This window comes from Nuphar pumila, chromosome 6 (genome assembly GCF_984573655.1).
Source record: "Nuphar pumila chromosome 6, dmNupPumi1.hap1.1, whole genome shotgun sequence".
Classification (NCBI taxonomy): domain Eukaryota; kingdom Viridiplantae; phylum Streptophyta; class Magnoliopsida; order Nymphaeales; family Nymphaeaceae; genus Nuphar; species Nuphar pumila.
The window spans coordinates 112400463-112424714 of record NC_143254.1 but is presented as its reverse complement, the minus strand read 5'-3'; the positions used below and the strand labels follow the sequence as shown (position 1 = coordinate 112424714).

The window sequence follows — 24252 nt, the reverse complement described above, 5'->3', positions numbered from 1 at the left end:
AAGACTTTTTAGTGAACTATCTTTTAAAAGCATAGGCCTCTTTATATACCAATGAGGCTTAGGCTTTGAGGCAGATAAACCCATGAGGCGCAAAAAGACATAAGCCTCTAAAAACCATGGGTTAAAAAAGCCATACATAACTCAATAGAATCTGCATGTTACAAGACATTAGCAGTACATTTTTTTTAAAGCAACCAATGGTTTAACTGACTATCAAGAGGACACGCTGTCAACAGTCCTTTCAGATATCATGGATAGATTGGCAGAGTTACAATATCTCATCCATGGGGGCAAAAATTTTGGTGTTGGGGTTTCATTCCCCAACTTGCCTAGCAAGAAGCGCAAAAAAGATCTTAGAAAAATTAAGAAATCGAAATTATGCAGCATGAGGGAAAAAAATAGGTAGATAGAGATACTAATTCTTGGGTGTATCTTAAGAACTCTTCAGATTCAAACACCATCTAATGCACCTTTCTCCTTCTCTCATACTTCGCACTGGACAACTATTATTGGTTCAATCAATCAAATGCAACCACATACAAGTTTCTCAAGTATCAGGTCGTTTGGAATATAAAGCAAGATGCTCGATCTTTTCAGTACAATATTTTATACAAGCATATATAATTTCTTTATACCTTAACCTCCACTCAACTGCAAGTTTCCATCTCTCCAATGATCTTTCTGCTCTCTTCGGCCAGGGGAGCTCAATTGCGCTGTCTTTTTGCAGATCATGCATCTGTAAGAATGCTTCCAGTTGACCTTCAACAACTATACTCTTCTTAGAATCAACAGCATGGCTTTCAGTAGATAAATGACCATTACAAATATTTTTTATCGCATCAAGTAACAAGTCATCCTCCTTTATTGATGAAGGCAGTTCAGCCAGAAGATCTCTGCAGATCTTCACCAACATTTTCATCACAGAGATTTCGTTCTCAACAGACAGCATGATTCCAGCATGGGCAAGGTGGCCAGCTGCCTTCCTCTTATTTGGAGGCATAATTGACAACCGCAGAGCACAGAGCAATCCAAATGATGGCTTCCCATCTGATTGAATAAAAAGAGCCTCTCTCGGACAGGTCTGCATTCCTGTTTGATATTTAACTAACACTTTGTCATTTGGATTATTACTCAATAGAAAGCCATAATGTTCAAGAAGTTCAAGATTGCTGTATGTTCCATAACACAAGAGAACCTGCAAGATACTGTTCACACGTCAGCTTGAAATTCTCTATGAACTTGCCATGTGGTTCACTATATCAACAAGAATGAATGCAGTATTCTAACTTTTAACTGAAATGGAACAAAGATGTCCTCTTTTAAAGAACAGTTGTCATGCATAAAACTACAAGGATTTTTCCTTCTTTTAATGGATATTTTGTAGACAGAGTATAAACAGGAGAAAAATGCGCTGATAAATCATAAATATAGCATAATCAAAAGGAGATTTCTGAAGATGGTGTTAGCATCTCTTTTTGTTCCTTTGTATGTCCAACATATGAATCTCCAAAATAGGATAAAATTAACAATAGCTCATCTAGGCAAACAATGTCCTCTAAATGGCTATTAGACAAATAGCTAAAAGCAGGAGATACCAACAAAGCTTCAATACAGTAAAACTGCTAAGGAAAGTCATCTGCAAGGAACATTTAGTATAAAATTAGAAAAAGCCTCAACACAAAAAATATTTGAAACACTTAAAGCACTCAAAAGAGTTTGTACTAACACATCAACTCAATCTTTTAGTTCATGAATCAAAAAGATCCAGCATGCACCTGCTCTCCTCGACTGTATCTTTGCCTTGCATAAAAGCAATATGCATCTATATATTCCTCGTATCCACCATCTGTTAATCTGTGGAACTCTTCATCCACTTCTTCATGCTCTATGGTTGGTGCATCTACTCCAGGTGCAACATAATTGAAAAGATCCCCAACAGGGCATAAACAGCCTGCTTCATCCCATGGTACATGCAGTGCCCGAGAGGAAATCTTTCAAGTACCAAATCAATTATAGGAATTAGCTAGTATGAAGAGCAAGAAAAATCAGAACTGATATTACTGGGTAGGAAGAGTCACTCACTCACAGTAGCAAAAGCCCAAAGCCATGATCGAAATGTCAAAAATTGAGGCTTCAATCCAATGTCTCGCAGGAGTCTTTTAGTTTCCTTCCAATCATTCTGGACATTTGAGAATGCTTTCTTTGAAGCAGAGATTGCATCATCAACCTAATAACCAAACAAACAAAATAACTTTCTGCCTTTAAGCTTAATTAAGACAATAAGATAGGAGGCAGCAATATCCCTACTTTCCACTGGATGAAGTGAATGCAACCATTAACAGGTAAGAAGTTATGATAATCAAAATAAGGAAATAACTAATGATAAAGGCCAATTCTAAAACAATTAACGATGTGAAAACCTAACCTGAAACTCCTGCACTTCAAACTGAGTGAAGATCATTAAGAGATTGTAAGTGCGAGGCAAATGGATCAGATAAGGGTACCACCATGAACCTCTCCCTTTACATACTTCAGACAATAAACATACAGCCAACACCTGTAGAAACAAGGTTTCCATAGGCAAAATAATGTCAGTATAGAAATAACTGGAAATACCAAGTATCAAAAGGCACCTCACATTAGAAGGCACACTCAAAAAAATTCTATGGATCATGATTCAGTTATTGGGAAAGAAAGAAGAAACACAGACTCCTATCAAAAATAGGTAAGACCCAGTAAAGTTTTAGAAACTCAATCTTGTAGGACATTCTGTTAGAAAAGAGCCATTACCTAGCAGCTATGTCACACGGACTCTTCTAACAGGGCACCGCACCCGCATCACACCCGCGTCGCACCCAGGCGGGTGCGACACTTGGACACAACTTCCTTTGTGTTAGCTGAAGTCAACCATACTGAGGTCCATTTCTATCCAAAAGTAGATTCAGTTAACCCTAATCAAGTCCATTTTTATCTATATTATATGTATAAATACATAAATGCACACACATACACATAGTGTTAACTTAAAACTGTTAAAATTTATATATATATATATATATATATATATATATATATACCCTCCCCACACCCCCGCACCCAAGTTTTTTTAAAGTGCCGCACCCGCACCCGCACCCGCACCTATGTGACATAGCCTAGCAGCTTTTTCAATCAATCAAAATTTTCTTACCAGAGATTCCATATAGAAGTAACCTAGCAAGTTCAAATAGATTTTAAAATGGATTATTAGGTAATTATTTCACCTTGTACAACTTAATTGAAAGCAATGAGGAATATAATAGAATTATTGCAAGAGATATCTGAATTCAAATGCAGATTTTGCTCATCCAACTAAACTAGGATTGCAAGCTAAGTCACAATGATACACGGATACAAGGAACGAGACGCAGGTTCGACTCACAAGTTTGAATTTTCTTAGGAACATAGAACACAAGCGCACAAAATTTTTTAAATATATTTTTATTGAAATAACATTAAAAAGTACTAAAAATCATTAAAAATATTAAAATAATGTTGTACATGTCAGTGTCTGAATCAGCATGTCCGTGCATGTCCAGTTGTGTCACTAGAGACATGCGGCCCTTATGACAGATTGAAAGCAAGGTAAAAAGAAGATGGTAAGCTCAACAAGTTTCAAGAGCAAAATAGGTATTGTTATGAAAAGGTCCACCAATCAACTTTCTTATTCAGACCTGACTTGGTACCAGTTCAAAAGGTCAAGTGGTAACTGGTAAGGATTTAAAGCAGGACTGTGCTTGGCATTAAAATTTTAACAAGCCTTCGTTATGTGTTCACCCTTTTGTGGTATTAATTAGAGTTCAAAAACGTGACCAGCTAGCTATAAGCTATTTTGGCCATATAAAATATCTCAATGAAGAGAACTAAACCTATATATAGAACAGATCCATGGAGTTAAGCTGAGAGAGCAATGCATTAAAGTAGAACTTATCAGCAAAGCAAAAATCACATGGTTCAGTTTTTCATGAACTTTTCATTAAGAAAAATCAATAAGAAACCCAAAAAGGGAAAAAAAACAAAAAAAACCCTCGAAAAATGCAAAAAAAAAAATTTAAACAATTGTGAAAAACCACCCAAAGACCAAGGGTCCATCACATATTTAATATACTTATTGCATCAACCATTCCAAACATAGAATCAATTAAAAACAATAAATTGAACTTCATTTATTTAATCAATAAGTCCAGAGGTTCAAAATTCAAAATCGACTCCATCCAAACATGCACATGTCACAACCCAAGCTACCAAGTCATAAAGCCTCGAGTCCTCCAGCCAGCCAGTCCCACTCATCACTGAGCCTACGTGCTTAAAAAACATTTTTATGAAAACGGGTAAGAACTGAAGTCCTCGTACGAATTTCTCTAAAAATCCAACATTAAGGAAATAACATAAATTAAATCATGCACAATTTTAAGAGAAAATCGCATACAATAATTCATCAAAACTAACTTATCATTCAAGTAGTTTTAAACAAGCATTCAACAATATCATGATAAATCAAATATTCAGGAAATACATGAAACTAATGTTAAACAGTAAAGGATGCATGAATAAATACACATGCATAAATAACTTCTTAAGTTATTTATCAAAGTTGCTTTTGAATGCATGTCTCTATTACATGCACAAAAATTTAATTTTCACTTTCCTTACAACACGTGGATAATAAAAAACGGGTAAAGTTTTCGAGGTTCAAGGTAGTTTCCAGTTATAGCTTACACACAGTTTGTATTTTAATTATTGGGTTTCACACTTGTTCCCTAACTAATATATGGCATCAACACCATTCATTTATGCATCAGCACCTAATGTCGAGACATCAAGGACATCAGGATTCATTGATGTCACTTTCTTGGTATACCAATAACTATTCAACAACACCACTAGGCAAAGTAACTAAAAGCTTCTTAAAACCATGGTCGGGAACATAAACCTCATGTCGGGTTTTTGAGAACAACAATTGCATACGAAGTTTTAGTATCCTCACGGTCCCCCACAACCGTCATCCAAGATTCTAACACTATCAAGAGAACATCAAGGAAGAATATTATTACATTGTTTGGTCTCCTTTACCATCTAAATCAATTAAAAGTTCTTTACACAAGAACAATTATGCAAATCAGCATACAATAACAAATTTGGGCCATTGCCCTAACAATTCAACAATGTAATTAATTTTGAAAAAGAAACCAATAATTTTCAAAAAACATTTTGCAATGCATAAACAGTTTCAGTAACACATGAGCAACACATACTCCTGACCTACATAAGCCCATCAACCGTTCACGTACAACCACTAATCAATCTCACAAATAATTCACATCATTGCAACATTTCAGTGAACATAAATCACAAACAGACATACAAACTTATGTTCACAATACACAATTATCAATGCATATTTATGGAAAATGAATGAATGCAATCTTTTCACATTCATTACATTAGCCAAAAATTCAACTTTTAGAATCGAGCGGTTTCAATATCTATTCATCTCAGACTTAAATGAATATAAAAAATCGATTAGATTCTACAATTTTCAATAAAAATCAGATTTTGCAACATATTCACATGACTGAATTTATGCATGACTTGACAAAAACATCATCAAGAAGATTCTTGCATGTATTAACTGCAGCACTATATATATACGCATATATAAGTATATATATACATTGGTTGACGTATATATATATATATATATATATATATATATATATATATATATATATATATATCAAGTTGTAGTACCGCGTTTATATGATTGGCAACATGTTGCTGTCATTGCACACGTGTGGACAGCAACATGCTGACAGTATGTTTGCTGTCACGATATATGTGCAAACAGCCACATGAAAGTGTTGTTACATGTATAAACATCACTTGTATGATTAGGTGATTAGGTACCAGTGTAAACAACCATATGCATGTGTTGCTACATGCATAAACAACACTATGCGTAGGTTGTTATATGTATAAAAAACACTATGTGTTGGCTGTTACATGTATAAATAGCCATATGCATGTGATCAGCATAAGCACATGCAATAACACATATAAACAACACATGTATGATCAGCAATATGCTGGCAGCATATTGTTGTTACAACGCACATGTGAACCACATAATCAGCCCGAAAACGCAGGCATGGTTACAGATGTAGAAAAAAATCTTTTAAACATCAAAATATCGTGAATGTAACCACATCCATGCTGAAAATTTGTAGACATAATTAAAAATGCAAAAACATGGTTTTAAGCATCAAAAACATAAAAAATACATGAAATATGCACGCAGAAAATTTCAGACATATTCATGGATGCGAAAACATGGATTTAAGCATCAAGAACATTAAAAATACATAGAACATGTACATGGATTTAAACATCAAGAACATCAAAAATACATGGAATAAGTATACAGAAATATTCAGACATGTTCATGTATGCAAAATCATAGATTTAAGCATCAAGAACATCAACAATACATGAAATAAGCATGCAAAAATTTTCAGAACATCAAAAATACATGGAATAAGCATGCAGAACTTTTCAAACATGTTCATGGAAGCAAAATCATAGATTTAAGCATGAAGAACATCAAAAATACATGGAATAAACATGCAGAAATTTTTAGACATGATCATGGATGTGCAATCATAGATTTAAGCATCAAGAACATCATGTCTACCATTATCCTTTATTTTATTATGTCATATTTTTTTTAAATCTTGTCTTGTGGAATATTCCACACTAGGGGGAAAGCCTCCTTCTAGATGTTTAAGTGGGGTAGAGTTCTACCCTTGGTAAAACTCTACCTCTTTCTTTCTCTTTAAATTCATGTTTTTAAAGTTTACTTTCATTTTAGCTTGAAAAATGTATGGATGGATTATGGGTTCGGGTTAGACCCATGATCCAAACTCAAATCCATATTGAATTCCAACTGGATCTCAACCTAGACTGGATACTAGTCAATAAGAATCCTGGATTAGATCCAGATTCATATTAATATCAGTCCAACAGAGAGGAATGAGTTTGATCCAAACCAAAAAAGACCCAAAAATAGAGGTCGGTCAATTTAGAAAAATACATTTTTTAAACCAACCGATATTCGAATTCGATAAAACAGATCTCCTACGAGATCTACATTCCAAAACGGATCTAACTATAGTCTTAAATCTATTTCGCTCTTGAATTTTGCATGAATTTAACCTAATTCTAACCCAAATTTCGCTCAAATTTAAAGGTTAAAAACAAATAAATTCACAAATTTTTCTTAACATATATAGATCTTGCCAATGGGCCCTAGACCATGCCCAAACCCATGTTGACATCAGCCCATATTAAAATATTTTTCCATAATTTTGTCATTAAATATAAATATAAATATAAATATAAATATAAATATTTAATTTAAAATTTATATTTTCTAAGCTTAAAAATTATGGAAAAATTATGAGATATTATATCCCTACCCCCTTAAAAGAATTTTGTCAATAAAATTATAACGTACTGAATAAATGTGGGTAGTGTTCACACATATCAGTCTCAGGCTCCCAGGTGCATTCGTCCAGCTCGTGATGTTGTCAATACACTTTCACGAACGCAATCGTCCTACTCCAGAGTATTCTCTCCTGGTGATCAACAATCTCCATCGGTCTCTCCTCTGTCGTCATATCAAGTTGTATTTCAACCGCCTCGTACTGAATAACATGTGAGGGGTCAAGTACATACTTCCTCAACATCAAGAAATGAAAAATATTATAGATCTGGAAAAATTGAGGCGAAAATGCTACACGGTATGCTGACTCGCCAACTCGCTCGAGGATCTCAAAAGGTCTAACGTACTAAGGACTAAGGTTTCCCTTTTTCTCAAACCTGAAGACACTCTTCGTAGGCGATATCTGAACAAACATGTGATCGCCCACTGCAAAACTAAACTCCCTACGTCACTGATCGGTGTAGAACTTCTGTCGGCTTTGTGCAGCAACCAATCATTGGCGAATCATCTGCACCTGGTCTAAATAGTGATGGATCGCCTTTGAAGACTCTACTGCTCTAACTCCTACCTCATCCCAGCATATCGAGGATTTGCATGGTCTACCATATAAAGCTTCATACGGAGCCATACCAATACTGGCATAGTAATTGTTATATGAAAACACTGCAAGCTTCACATGCCTTTCCCAATCCCCTGCCCAATCCAGCGTGCATGCTCTAAGCATGTCCTCGAGAGTCTAGATCATACACTCTGTCTGTCCAATGGTATGCGGATGGAAGGCTGTATTAAACTTTAACTTGGTAGCCAAGGCCTTCTGCAACTGGAGCCAGAAGCGAGACGTAAAGCAAGGATTTCGATCTGACACAATAGAAAGTGGTACCCCGTGAAGCCAGACAATCTTGTCGATATACAAGTCTGTGAGGCTCTCCAAACTCTAACTTGCCCTAATTGGCAGAAAATGATCACTCTTTGTCAGTCTGTCTACTATGACCCAGATGACATCATGGTATTGACAGGTCCTCGGCAAACCCACGATGAAGTTCATTGATATTCGTCCCACTTCCACTTAAAGATATCCAAAGGCTACAGTAGTCTACTAGGTCTCTGGTACTCAATCTTAACTTGTTGGCAAGAAAAACATCGATACACAAACTCTGCAACGTCGTGTTTCATCATGTTCCACCAATATGTCTTTTGAAGGTCTTTGAACATCTTAGTGCTACCAAGATAAACAGAATACTTCGACCTATGGGTCTCATTCATCAGCTCTTCCTAAAGAGCCTTAAGAACCCACCATTAGTCCCCTACCATGATAGTCCATTCCTCCTCACGATGGAACTGTGTATTCAGCTTCTAGACACTCGCACAACTTCTCGAAGTCTGGATCGACTGACTGAAGCTCCTCAATGCGATCGATGATCTCGGGTCGCACCCTCATCCCTGCATAATGGATGCATTTGGCTTTGTCTTCAAACTTTTCAAACAAGTCCCAACTCTGACCAATCAAGCTGGTTGTCATAATCGATGTCTTCCTACTCAGCACATCTGCCACTACATTCGCTTTACCAGGGTGGTAAGCGATAATGAACTCATAGTTCTTGAGGAAGTCTAACCACCTGCGTTACCTCAAGTTCAAATCCTTCTCCGTGAAAATATACTTGAGACTCTTGTGGTCAGACAGAATCTCGAACTGTTTCCAATATAAGTAGTGGCGCCAAATCTTCAATGAAAAAACAGCGGCTGTTAACTCCAAGTCGTGCGTAGGGTAGTTCTTCACGTGCACCTTCAGCTACCGAGAAGCATAAGTGATGACCTTCTCGTGTTGCATTAAGACACAGCTCAGGCCGATCCCCGAGGCATCACTATATACTACGAACCCTCCTGACCCAGAAGGCAAGGTCAAAACTATAGTTGAGGTCAACCTCTTTTTCAGCTCCTGAAAGCTCTCCTCGTACTGAGGTGACCAAACAAACTTCATCCCTTTCTGCAGTAGCTTCGTCATCAGAGCAGCTATACGTGAGAAGTCCTCGATGAATCTCCGATAACATCCCGCCAACCACAAGAACCTCCTAATCTCTGAAACTGTCTTCGGTTGCTCCCAAGACAACACTGCCTCTACCTTGAAGCATAAGTGATGATCTCAGGTCGACTGACTGAAGCTCCTTAATGTGATCGATGATCTCAGGTTGCACCCTCATCCTTGCATAATGGATGCATCTGGCTTCGTCTTTAAACTTTTCAAACAAGTCCCAACTCCGACCAATCAAGTTGGTTGTCATAATCGATGTCTTCCTACTCAGCACATCTGCCACTACATTCGCTTTACCAGGGTGGTAAGCGATAGTGAACTCATAGTTCTTGAGGAAGTCTAACCACCTGTGTTACCTCAAGTTTAAATCCTTCTCTGTGAAAATATACTTGAGACTCTTGTGGTCAGACAGAATCTCGAACTGTTTCCCGTATAAGTAGTGGCACCAAATCTTCAATGCAAAAACAACGGCTGCTAACTCCAAGTCGTGCGTAGGGTAGTTCTTCACGTGCACCTTCAGCTACCGAGAAGCATAAGTGATGACCTTCTCGTGTTGCATTAAGACACAGCTCAAGTCGATCCCCGAGGCATCACTATATACTACGAACCCTCCTGACCCAGAAGGCAAGGTCAAAACTGTAGCTGAGGTCAACCTCTTCTTCAGCTCCTGAAAGCTCTCCTCCTACTGAGGTGACCAAACAAACTTCATCCCTTTCTGCAGTAGCTTCGCCATCGGGGCAGCTATACATGAGAAGTCCTGGATGAATCTGCGATAACATCCCGCCAACCACAAGAACCTCCTAATCTCTGAAACTGCCTTCGGTTGCTGCCAAGACAACACTGCCTCTACCTTGACTGGATCTAACTCAACACCCTTTTCTGATATGACATGCCCGAGAAACATCACTCTGTCAAGCTAGAACTCAAACTTAGAAAACTTAGCATAAAGCTTATATTCCCTGAGTGTCTATAACACGATCCTCAAATGCTCTCTATGCTCCTCCACACTCTCGAAATATATCAGAATGTCATCAATGAATACGATGACAAACTGATTCAGCCACAATCGGAAGACTCGATTCATCAAGTCCATAAATGTTGTTGGGGCATTTGTGAGTCCAAAAGACATCACCAATAACTCATAATACTTGTATCTGGACGTGAAAGTTGTCAGAATATCCAATGCCTTGATCTGCAACTGTTAGTACCCTGAACGAATGTTGATCTTAGAGATCACCTTTACCGTATGCAACTGGTCAAACAGGTCATCAATCCTAGGCAAAAGATACTTATTCTTCACGATGACCTGATTCAGCATGTGGTAGTCAATGCAGAGTCTCATAGATCCATCCTTCTTGACAAACAATACTGATGCACCCCAAGGTGACACACTCGGCCTAATAAATCGCTTGTTAAGAAGTTTCTGCAGTTGCTTCTTCAACTTAACAAGCTCAGTAGGAGCCATACGGTATGGTGCTCAAGACACTGGTGTCGTACCACATACTAGCTCGATTGAAAATTTGATCTCTGTGAGGTGATAAACCCAATAAGTCCTCTAGAAAAACATTAGGAAACTAGCGGACCACGTCCAACCGCTCTAAAAGTGTCTCTTAACTGTCTGTAGCGAACACACTTGCCAAGAACACCGTACAACCTTGCTTGCAATACTTAGCGATCTTGATCGCAGATACAATCATCACCTCACCCACTGACCTGGTCACCTAAAACACCAATGCTGACAAATCGGGGTACTCCAAGCAGACCTTTTTACCCCGACACTGAAGAGTCGCATTACAACCAATCCATACCCAGAATGACATCATAAAATATCATGTCGAGTATAATAAGATCGATACACAACTCGTGTCCCTCAATAACTACTCGGATTGCAAGAAGGTACTTCCCATATCGAGTGGACACACCCATCGAAGACATAACATCTAGTGTCTTCTTTAAACTAAATGGTACAATGTCAAGCAATTCAGCAAAAGAAGAGGATATAAAAGAATGGGTTGCCCCTAAATCAAACATAACACATGCAAGATAGTCAGCAACAACGATAATGCCTTCGATCATGTCAGTATGATCGTTCTGCTTCGTGGTTGTGACAGTGGCAGCGTATATATGCCCATTCGTCTTCCTTTGTGCATGTTGTTGCTTGCTGCAATGAGCTACATGCTTGTTCGAGCAGTACGGGGCAATATGTCCGGGCTGCTTGCACTAGTAGTATAGCCCCTTGAAGAGAGTACAAAAACCGTTGGAATGGCTCTTGTTACATCTCTTGCACACCTGATGTGCCTTCCCATGTTGCTGCCTCTGCTGATAATGGCCCTGGTGGTTCCCCTGTTGGGACTTCTGCTTCTTACTCTACGCCCCCTGCATCTTGCCACTCGCAAGTGGGTTCTTTCGAGCTCCACCATTGTCATTACCCTTCTTCGATTGTCCACCCTTGAATCGCTCTCATTCCTCATTCAGGATGGAAGCCGACTCAATGGCATCACTGAACATCATAGAACAGCTAGTCATAACACGAACCTGTAGCCTGTCCTTAAAACCATGCACGTACTTGGCTACCCTAACCTTATCATCAGCGAAAAGGTTGGGGCAATACCGCTCCAATCTCCTGAATTTGGTGGTGTACTCCACCAAACTCATGTTCCCCTATGTCAGTTTGAGGAACTGTTGCTGCATTCTTTCCCTGGCGAAAGAGGGAAAGTATGCCTCCAGGAACTGAAATGAAGTGCCAAATGAAAAGAGCAACGTCTCCAAGCGAAAGCACGGAAGCACGCACATACACAAGAGGCCACTAAAGGGCAAAATAAACCACAAAAGTGGTCAAGCACAAAAAGAGATAAAAAAATATATTTCACTTCATTGAATGCTTCACTAGAAGCTTAACAAATACATGGGGTTGTGCCCCTTATTTATACACAGCAAGGGACCCAAGGAGGGGCTCCCATAGAGTCGTTGGAGCCCCTCCAACGGTCATATTTATGACCGTTGGAGGGGTCCAACGACTCTATGTGGACCCCTCTCCAATGAATAAAAAAAGAAATTAAAAAACAAAAAAGAAAAAGACTAAAAGGAAAAAGAAAGAAAAAAGAAAGCATATCAAAGATATGCGTGTACAGGTGAAATGATAGAAATACCCCTATCGGGTTTTACAAAAATAGATATATATATATTTATATATAGATAGACACATAGACATATATATATATATAATATATATGTGTATGTGTCGTAATCTATATATATATATATATATATATATATATATATAAATATACATCATATTTTAACACCCCCCCTCAAACGCACGATGAAATCACCGAGAGTTTGCTAAGGAGGAAGTAGAAGCGAGGCGAAGGCAAAGCTTTGGTGAAGAAGTCCGCCAACTGATATTCGGTAGAAACATATGGGAGTTGAATGGTGCCTCGTAAGAACTCATCTCGAACATAATGACAGTCCATCTCAATATGCTTTGTCCGTTCATGAAAAGTGTGATTGCTAGCAATATAAATGGAGCTCTTGTTGTCACAACACAGCTTTGAAGGAGTTGAGAGTGAGATACCCATATCTTTAAGCAGACTTCTTAACCATATAATCTCAGTTGTGGTAGTGGCCATCGCACGATATTCTGCTTCGGTAGACGAGAGAGAAACTTTACGCTGCTTCTTACACCTCCAGGAGATAAGTGATTCCCCAAGGAACACACAATAACCTGTGGTAGAAATACGATCATCGGGGTTACCCCTCAATCAGAGTTAGTATACGCAAGTAAAGTAAGAGGTGAAGAAGAGGATAGGAACACTCCCTTAGTTATGGAATTTTTTAGATATCTGATAATTCTCATAACTGCTGCCATGTGATTAGTGGTAGGGGCAGTTTGAAATTGGCTTGCACTATGAACTGCATGAGAAATGTCAGGCCTGGTGATAGATAAATATGTTAAGGATCCAATCAATTGACGATAAGGCGTGGGATCTGCTAAAGGAGTGCCATCATTGGCTCTCATCTTGGCATTAATCACTTCTGGAGTCTCCACCCTTTTGTCATCAGTCAGCTCAGACCTAGCAATAATGTCAGAGGCAAGCTTCATTTGAGATAGGACATACCCCTTGGGAGAGTATGCAACTTCAATTCTTAAGAAATACCTTAGAAAACCCAGGTCAGACATATCAAAATTTTTCTTAAGAATATTTTTAATAAGATCAATACCTTTCTTATCATTACCTGTGATAATCATATCATCAACATATAATAACAGAATTGTTATATACTCATTAGAAGATTTAACAAACAAAGCAGTATCAGTGTAACATGAGGAGAAGCCATTATCAAGAACTACTTTGCTAAAAAGATCATACCAAGCTTTTGGTGCTTGTTTTAACCCATAAAGAGCTTTGTTTAATTTTAGAATATTACCTTTCCCAATTTCAAGACCCGGCGGAGGATCCATAAGAACTTCTTCACATAAAGTTCCATTTAAGAATGCATTTTTAACATCAAGTTGGTATATAGGCCATTGTTTGATGGATGCTAAAGCAATTAAGGTTCGTACACTAGTCATTCTGGCCACAGGAGCAAAGGTTTCTTCATAATCAATCCCATATTCTTGGGCATAGCCTTTTGCAACCAGACGGGCTTTGTATCTCTCAAGAGACCCATCACATTTGGTTTTGACTTTATATACCCATCTACACCCAATTGCTTTTTTCCCTAAAGGTTGAGGAATAATGCTCCAGGTTTGGGCCTTGTTAAGAGCCTCTAATTCAATTTTCATAGCTTCAACCCAATGTGGGTGATCTTTAGCTTCCTTGAATGAGGTAGGTTCGTGATACGAATGTATTAACATGAGACAGACCCTATAATTCAGAGAAAAGGATTCATAGGACACAAATTTTTATGGTGGCCTACTAGTACGAGAAGATCTCCTAGGTAGATTGTTGTCAGTAGATTCTTCTAAAGAGAAGTCTTGAGAGTATCTGTCAATAGCAGGTTGATGTTCATTTCCTATCCGCCGGGTATAAACATTTATATCATTAAGATTTTCATTTTGGGAAATATTATCATGTTGTGGTATATCATTATAATGTGAAATTCCATCATAACTAGTATCACAAGTAATATCCTTAGGAGACTCGATTCTAGGAGCTAAGTCAAATAGAAAAGAATAATCGATGTCTTCATTAGATGTGTGGATATCAAAACCATTTTGTTCTTCAATAAAGTTTACATTTCTTGACACATATAATTTATTGTTTCGAATATCATAGCATCTATAGCCTTTTTTATTCTCACCATAGCCAATGAACACACATTCAATAGCTTTAGGTGACAACTTATCTTGTCCTTGACTAAGCACAAAACATTTGCATCCAAAGATTCTTAGTCTATTAAAATCGGGAGTAATTTTAAATAATTTTTCAAAGGGCGAAACATTTTTCAAAGAAGAAGAGGGCATACGATTCACAAGATATGTTGCGGTAAGAAGAGCTTCGGCCCAAAAAATTTTAGGAACATTTTTAGACACAAGAAGAGTTCTTGTGGTTTCGATTAAATGCCTATGTTTCCTTTCCGCAAGACCATTTTGTTGCGGAGTTTTAGGACAAGATCGTTGGTGTAAAATTCCATTTGTTTTAAAATAATTTTGAAAATCTTTAGACATGTATTCTCCTCCTGAGTCAGATCTAAAAATGGCTATATTGTGATGAAATTGATTTTGAACAAGAGCGTGAAACTCTTTAAAATTAGTGAAGACATCGGATTTATTTTTGATAATATAAATCCATGTGTATCTAGAAAAATCATCAATAAAAGAAACATAGTAAGAGAAGCCTCCTTTGGACATAACGGGTGTCGGTCCCCATACATCGGAATGCACAAGTTCAAAAGGCCTTTTTGACACAAAATTGCTATGAGAATATGGAAGAGAGTGAATTTTCCCAAGAATACAATCATTGCATGTAAATGTATTTGTATTACAAAATTTTTCAGAAAATGGAAAAAGGTAAAATTTGGAAATACTAGGGTGTCCGAGTCTCTTATGCCAAGTCTCAATATCTTTGGATTGAACATGATTACAAAATGATTTGGATGGCAAAGACAAAAAATCCATATAGTAAAGGTCCCCTCTTCTATGGCCTTGCCCAATCCGCTTCCCGGACCGGAGATCCTGCACATAGCAATGGGTTGGTGAAAACGAGACATTACATTCAAAATCGGTAATTTGAGAGACGGAAAAAAGATTTAAATTAAGTTTTGGGATGATCCGGATTTTGGGAACAAAAAATTCTTTGTTTTGGTCATAAATTTTCTCTAGGTTTCCAATACCCTCAACATTTAAAGATGTTCCATCGGCGGTGGATACATATGATTTAAATTTATTGAGACTTGGTTTTGATAAAAGCGATGCATTTGGAGTCATATGGAAAGAGGCACCCGAATCAAGAATCCAAGAAGTCATACCTGGGAAAGAAGAGATGGCGGCACCGGAAGTGGAAGGTGAGGATGATGATGTAGAGGCGTTCATCTTCATAAATTGTTGAAGAGTTTCGGTTAGATGAGCGATGGAATCCTTTATGTCACCATCCTTCTTAGAATCTTCATTGATGATTGGAGGAGTTTCTCCCACGGAAACCACCTTCTTCTTGAATTTAGGGCAATCGGGACGAATATGACCCGGTTCATTACAATTATGACAAATGATTTTTCTTCCTCCACCACCATTATTCTTCCAAAAATGTGGTGGTTTATATGGTCTTACATTGTTGCCGGGTCTAGACACGGCATGCACTTCATCAACATCTCTTTTCAAGGCCAAGCGGGTTTCTTCTTGACATAAATCGGCCAAAATATCGCTTAGAGGAGTAGAGGCCCTATGAAGTAGAGATCCTCTAAGTTGTTCAAATTCGGGACGAAGCCCATGAATAAATTGAAAGAACCTCTCTTTTTCCATTTGCTCTTGTCTCATAGCAATAGCACTCCCTTCCCATTGTGGTTCGAGAAGAACAAGTTCATCCCATAAAGAGGATAGGGCACTATAGTAGTCCCTAATGCTCATATCACCTTGCTTGGTAGCTCTTACCTTTTCTTGTAAAAAGAAATGTCTAGCAAGGTCCCTTTGAGTGTACATACCTTTCATAAAAAACCATGCTTCATTAGCCTTTTTGAATTTTGCAAGATTTGCACAAATCTTCAATTCGACATTATTCATGAACCATGCTAAGATTTTAGCATGTTCACTTTCCAATCTTCCATTTTAGAAGAGTAATCAAGAATAGCCTTTTCCTTTTCTTCTTCATTCAAAGCTTTTTCTTCACCTCCTTCAAATTTAGTTAACTTTAGTTGTGGTTCCGGAATGGTTCCACATACATAACCCCAAAGCTTTTTACCTTTGAGATTATTCTCCATAGCGGCCGCCCACATGCGATAATTGGTCCCATCCAACTTGAATGAGAGATCGATCTTTGCATCTTTGTTGGCCATTAGAAGAGAAAAATTATAAGACAAGAGAGAGGAGAGGTATTACTTGTCAAGGGAGAATCCGATGAAGCCTTCTTAACCAAGGCTTTGATACCATGAAATGAAGTGCCAAATGAAAAGAGCAACGTCTCCAAGCGAAAGCACGGAAGCACGCACATACACAAGAGGCCACTAAAGGGCAAAATAAACCACAAAAGTGGTCAAGCACAAAAAGAGATAAAAAAATATATTTCACTTCATTGAATGCTTCACTAGAAGCTTAACAAATACATGGGGCTGTGCCCCTTATTTATACACAGCAAGGGACCCAAGGAGGGGCTCCCATAGAGTCGTTGGAGCCCCTCCAACGGTCATATTTATGACCGTTGGAGGGGTCCAACGACTCTATGTGGACCCCTCTCCAATGAATAAAAAAAGAAATTAAAAAACAAAAAAGAAAAAGACTAAAAGGAAAAAGAAAGAAAAAAGAAAGCATATCAAAGATATGCGTGTACAGGTGAAATGACAGAAATACCCCTATCGGGTTTTACAAAAATAGATATATATATATATATATATATATATATATATATATATATATATATATATATATATATATATATATATATATATTTTATATATAGATAGACACATAGACATATATATATAATATATGTGTATGTGTCGTAATCTATATATATATATATATAAATATACATCATATTTTAACAAGAACTCCTCTCAGAAGGTCTCCCAACGGATGGTCACTACAGGGGCGTACTTCACTCTATACAGGGTGTTCCACCACTTATTGGGATCGCCCTTCAGACAGTACGTGCCAAAATCAATCTGTCAATCCTTTGGCATGGGCAGGACACAGAACGTGTGCTCGGTCTCCTCGACCCAACTCTCAGCGACTTCAGGGTTGGCCTTCCCAGAGAAAGTTGGCGAATCCAACTTTAGAAATTTCTCGTATGTTGTTGCACTAGTATTCACTGTCACAACTGATGCAAGGTGCATACACATCATGGGCGCAATCTGCGCTTGGATATGAGTCGTCACAGTATCAGCCAGATTGTTGAGGGCATTCATCAAGAAGTCCCTCTACTCCTGTCAGTCTCCAAGAGTGTTAGTACGACCACAAGTATATATATCTATAAAAAAAAATCAACTAGAATTTATTAGTAAATTTTACACTCCTATATCAAGCCTACTCCCTTAGGATTGCTCCCGGCACAACAACACAATCATATCAGGCATACAATTTAAATCATCACATATTAACTTAAATATAATTATCGATACAGTCAAAAATAATAAAAAAATCAAATTTCAAGACAATCAGAAAATAATTTTCATAAGATAGCTCTTACCAGTATCATTTTATGACCTGTGTGGTGGTGGTTCTGACTAGCTCTGATACCAACTCTTTAACGACCTCAAATAGACCCTCAAAAAATGCATAAATTTTTTTTTATTAAATAATTACAAAAAATCTCCCAAGGACAAGGGGCGCATCACAGATTTAATATACTCATTCCATCAACCATTTCAAACATAAAGTCAATTAAAAACAATAAATTAAACTTTATTTATTTATTTAATAAATCAAGAAGTTCAAAATTCAAAATCGACTCCATCTAATCATGCACACATCACAACCCAAGCCACCAAGTCATGAAGCCTCGAGTCCTCTAGTCAGCTAGTCTCACTCATCACTGAGCCTCTCTGCCTAAAAAACATTTTTATAAAAACGGGCAAGAACCTAAGTCCTCGTACGAATTCCTCTAAAAATCCAACAGCAAGGAAATAGCATAAATTAAATGATGCACAAATTTAAGAGGAAATCATTGACAATAATTCATCAGAACTAACTTATCATTCAAGCAGTTTTAAATAAGCATTCAACAATATCATGCTAAATCAAATATTCAAAAAGTGCATGAAACTAATGTTGAACAGTAAAGGATGCATGAATCAATGTATATGCATGAATAACTTCTTAAGTTATTTATCAGAGTTGCTTTTGCATGCATGTCCCTATTAAATGCGCATAAATTTAATTTTCATTTTTCTTACAACCCGTGGATACTAAAAAATGAGTAAAGTTTTTGAGGTTCAAAGTAAGTCTCACTTATAGCTTAATACACAATTTGTATTTTAATTATTAGGTTTCACACTTGTTTCCCGACCGATATCAGACATCAACACCATCCATCAAAACATTAGGCATCAACACCTAATGTCGGGACATCATCATCCATTGATGTCTCTTTCTTAGTATACCAATAACTACAGTTGAGTTAACAACACCACCCCTAGGTAAAGTGATTGAAAGTTTCCTAAAACCGTGGTCGAGAACATAAACCTCACATCGGGTTCTTGGGGACAACAATTGCACATGGAGTTTTAGTATCCTCACGGTCCCCTACGACCATCATCCAAAATTCTCACACCATCAAAGGGATATCAAGAAAGAACACTATTACACTATTTGATCTCCTTTACCATCTTAATCAATTAAAACTTTTTTACACAATAACAGTTATGCAAATTAGCATGCAATAACAAATTCGGGCCCTTGCCCTAACAATTCAACAATGTAATTAATTTTGAAAAAAAAACTAATAATTTCCAAAAATCATTTTGCAATGCATAAACAGTTTCAGTAACACATGAGCAACACATGCTCCTAGCCTACATAGGTTGATCAATCGTTCACATACAACAACTAATCAATCCCACAAATAATTCATGTCATTGCAAAATTTTACTGAATATAAACCACAAACAAACATACAAACTTATGTTAATCATCAATGCATATACATGGCAAATGAATGAATGCAAACGTTTCAAATTCATCACATTAGTCAAAAACTCAACTTTTAGAATCGATCGGTTTTTAACATCTATTCATCTCAGACTTGATGAATATAAAAAATCGATTAGATTCTACAATTTTCAATAGAAATCAGATTTTGCAACATAGCAATTCACATGACTAAATTTGTGCCTAAAACAGAAAATCAAACATAACATGCATAACCACTTCATTGGATAAAGAACCATACATCAAAAAGATTCTTGCATGTATTAACTGCAGCACTATATATATATGCATATATAAGTATATATATATATATATATATATATAATATATATATATATATATCAAGCTCTAGGACCGCACTTGTATGACCAGCAACATGCAGGCAGCATGTTGCTGTCATTGCACACGCATGGACAGCAACATGCTGACAGCATCTTTGCTGTCACGACATATGTGAGAACAACCATATGCAAGTGTTGTTACATGTATAAACAACACTTGTATGATTAAGTACCAGTGTAAACAGTTATATGTGTGTGTTGTTACATGCATAAACAGCACAATGTGTGGGCTGTTACATCTATAAACAACTATATGTGTGTTGTTACATGTATAAACAACATTATGTGTGGGCTATTACATGTATAAACAGCCATATGCGTGGGAGCAGCATAAGCGTGTGCAATAACACATATAAACAACACATGTATGATCAGCAACATGTTGTTACAACACATATGAACCACATAATCAACCCGAAAACGCAAGCATGGTTACAAATGCAGAAAAAAATATGTTTTTAAACATCAAGATACTGTGAATATAAACCACATACAAGCTGAAAATTTGCAGGCATAATTAGACGTGTGAAAACATGGATTTAAGCATCAAAAATACATAGAATATGCATGCAGAAAATTTCAAAGACATGTTCATGGATGCAAAAGCATGGAGTTAAGCATCAAGAACATAAAAAATACATGGAATATGTATGCAGAAATTTTCAGACATGTTCATGGATGCGAAAACATGGATTTAAACATCAAGAACATAAAAAATACATGGAATAAGCATACAGAAATTTTTAGACATGTTCATGGATGTGAAATCATGAATTTAAGCATCAAGAACATCAAAAATACATGGAATAAACATGCAAAATTTTTCAGACATGTTCATAGATGTGAAATCATGGATTTAAGCATCAAAAACAACAAAAATAAATGGAATAAGCATGCATAAATTTTTATACATGTTCATGGATGAAAAAACATGGATTTAAGCATCAAGAACATCAAAAATAAATGGAATAAGCATGCATACATTTTCAGACATGTTCATGGATGCGAAAACATGGATTTAAACATCAAGAACATCAAAAATAAATCGAATCAGCATGCAGAAATTTTCAGACATGTTCATGAATGCGAAATCATGGACTTAAGCATCATGAACATAAAAAATATATGGAATATGCATGCAGAAATTTTCAGACATGTTCATGGATGCAAAATAATATATTTAAGCATCAAGAACATCAAAAATACATGAAATATGCATGCAAAAATTTTCAAATATGATTTGCCCCTTCAACCCACGTGATTTAAGATATGTTAAACCCTTATTTTATCAAAAAAAGAGAGAAACCCGTACCTTGATTCGAAGATTAGCAAAAATAAATCTATATATTTGTCTTCTTCTTCTTCTTTTCTTTATCTCTTTTTTTCTATCTTCCTCTCTCTCTCTCTCTCTCTCACTAGGGGGTGGTTTCTAGAGAGAGAGGCGCTCTTACACTTTTTATAGCTAGAGAGAATCTCTGGAGGGGGTGACGCCCCCTTCTAGATAAAAGGGGTAGAGTTCTGCCCGTGGTAGAACTCTACCTCTACCATTATCCTTTATTTTATTATGTCATATTTTTTTTAAATCTTGTGGAATATTCCACACTAGGGGGGACGCCCCCTTCTAGATGTTTAAGTGGGGTTACCTCTTCTTTTCTCTTTAAATTCATGTTTTAAACTTTACTTTCATTTTAGCTTGAAAAAGGTATGGATGAATTATGGGTCCGGGTTGGACTCATGATCCAAATCCATGTCCAATTCCAACTGGATCTTAACCCAGACCAGATACTAGTCAATAAGGATCCTGGACTGGATCCAAATCCATCTTAACATCGGTTCAACGGAGCGGGTTGAGTCCGATCCAAACCAAAAAAGACCCAAAAATAGAGGCTGGTCAATTTAGAAAAATGCATTTTTTTAATTAACCGATATCCGAATTCGATAAAACAGATTTCCTATGAGATGTACGCTCCGAGATGGATCTAACTATGGTCTTAAATCTATTTCGCTCTTGAATTTCACCTAATTTTAACCTGAATTTCACACGAATTTAAAGGTTAAAAACAAATAAATTCACAGATTTTTCTTAACATATATAGATCTTGTCAACGGGCCCTGGACCATGCCCAGACTCATGTTGACGTCAGCCCATATTTAAGTATTTTTCACAATTTTGGTATATTAAATATAAATATTTAATTTAAAAATTATATTTTTTGAGCTTAAAAATTATGGAAAAATTACAAGATATTACAGAATATGCATTAGAATAGTGAATACAGAGGAGCATCAGGACCCATCTCCAATTTGGTCTGCAACCACCACACTCGAACACAGCCAACAACCCCCCTTACCCCCCCCCCCTCTTCTACAACCAACCCACCCACCAAAGGGAAAAACAAAAAAAAAGAGGTAAACCTAAGGTCATGGTTTTTAAGAAGCACTAACCCTTATTGTTCATGAACCATGTCATGTAGATATGGTAATACAACCAATTTTATGAAGTTTTCCAATATCAATAATGCATGAGGAGATATAGAATGTGAATAAAAATGGAGTATGTGTCCACAAGGGCTCTCTACTCATCTGGTAGGGGCAACTTGTGAATGTCACCAAGTTGACAAGACATCACAAGTTTGAAACTCACAGGTGGTGTCTCTTGCCATAAGGTCAAAGTTGGGTGTACTCCCCAGTGGGCAAGGGGGGGCCTCAAGGCCAGCCAACGAACGGTCGGTGATGGGGTTTTCCCTTAGAATATCAAAAAAAAAATGATGTATGACATAGCCCATGAATATGGAAGCTAAAAGGTTTTACCTTTTACATCTAAGAGAAGTGGAAATGTAATATACTGCATAACTATAAGTGTAGAAAGTTAGACTCCCTTTATATGAGTATCTAAAGTGTGATTTTACTTCATAACACATAAGAATCTACATAGATTACAAACTAACTAGGTTACCTTTACATCTATGAGATATGGAAATCTATTATACTGCCTAACTATAAGTATAGAAAGTTTCTGACCCCTTTTATAGAGAGCATCTATAGTGTGATTTTACTCCATAACAAATAAGAATCTACATAGAAATCTATTATACTGCATAAGTGTAGAAAGCTGCTGGCTCCCTTTTGTAGAGAGTATCTAAAGTGTGATTTTACTCCACAACACATATAGTAACTGGAGTTAGATTTACAAATAGTCCAATAAGCTTATGCTTGGATAAGGTTTACACATTCGCAGACTATATTAAAATAGGACTAGTCCCAGTTCTTTCTCAAGCAAGTTGTACCCAATTAGTTTGGGCAAATGGTCTAAGCCACTAAGATTGGATCTGCACACAAACTGTACCTACATGTGAGAAATATTGGCTCTGCCACTGCACTTTCTTATCTCATTTTGAATCAAAATCATGCCAACAATAGATGACTAATTGAATATGTGCCAATTGAAATTGAATTATCATGACTACATGTGCAAAACACTTCTCCGAACAGTCAAACATAGGCATATTTAAAGAATATAGACATATTTAATAGAAGGCATCATACAGTCTGGGGCAAAAAAGATGGTAAAAAAGAAAAGCGTCCATGAATATTATGGCCGCAATTTAGGACCAAGAGTATAACAGACAATTTTGATTGGCAGTTTAGTTGAGTTTAGATTAAAGCTAAGTTGTCAAGATAAATTTATTACGAAAGAAGGTTTGATGAACACCAATCAGTATAAACGGAAATTGGGAGGAAAGAACAGTAAATGTTTCCTTTTTACCATTCCTGTTTAGAGACTAATCTAATCTTTGCAACTTTGTTTAGACCAAATGTGAAGCACGTTAAAATATTGTATTTGGTATTATTTATAGGTTAGCTGTTAAAATATATATATATTGTAACCGAAAATACCCGGCAAGGGTATTTCGGTCTTTTCACTGTAATAGGCGTTAGCCCATTAGGGGCTGACAACCTTTTTCACCTTTTTACTTTTGTTTTTCATAATTTTTTGTTTTTTACTGTTGGGCCAGCTCCAATATAGCTGTTGGAACTGCTCCCA

The 24252-nt window shown here is 36.8% G+C and overlaps 1 protein-coding gene across 1 annotated transcript in view; it reads right to left on the bottom strand.

Moving 5' to 3' along the window:
- Positions 1 to 506: 506 nt before the first annotated feature.
- SDG40 (SET domain group 40) overlaps positions 507 to 24252 on the bottom strand; it is a 58055-nt gene continuing 34309 nt past the window's right edge. Inside the window, exons 3-6 of the mRNA XM_090010644.1 lie at positions 2426 to 2557; positions 2087 to 2227; positions 1776 to 1991; positions 507 to 1195 (exon numbers count right to left, since the gene is read on the bottom strand). Coding sequence (XP_089866770.1) covers positions 548 to 1195; positions 1776 to 1991; positions 2087 to 2227; positions 2426 to 2557 — 1137 coding nt within the window. The 3' untranslated portion in view covers positions 507 to 547. The remainder of the gene's footprint in view (positions 1196 to 1775; positions 1992 to 2086; positions 2228 to 2425; positions 2558 to 24252) is intronic.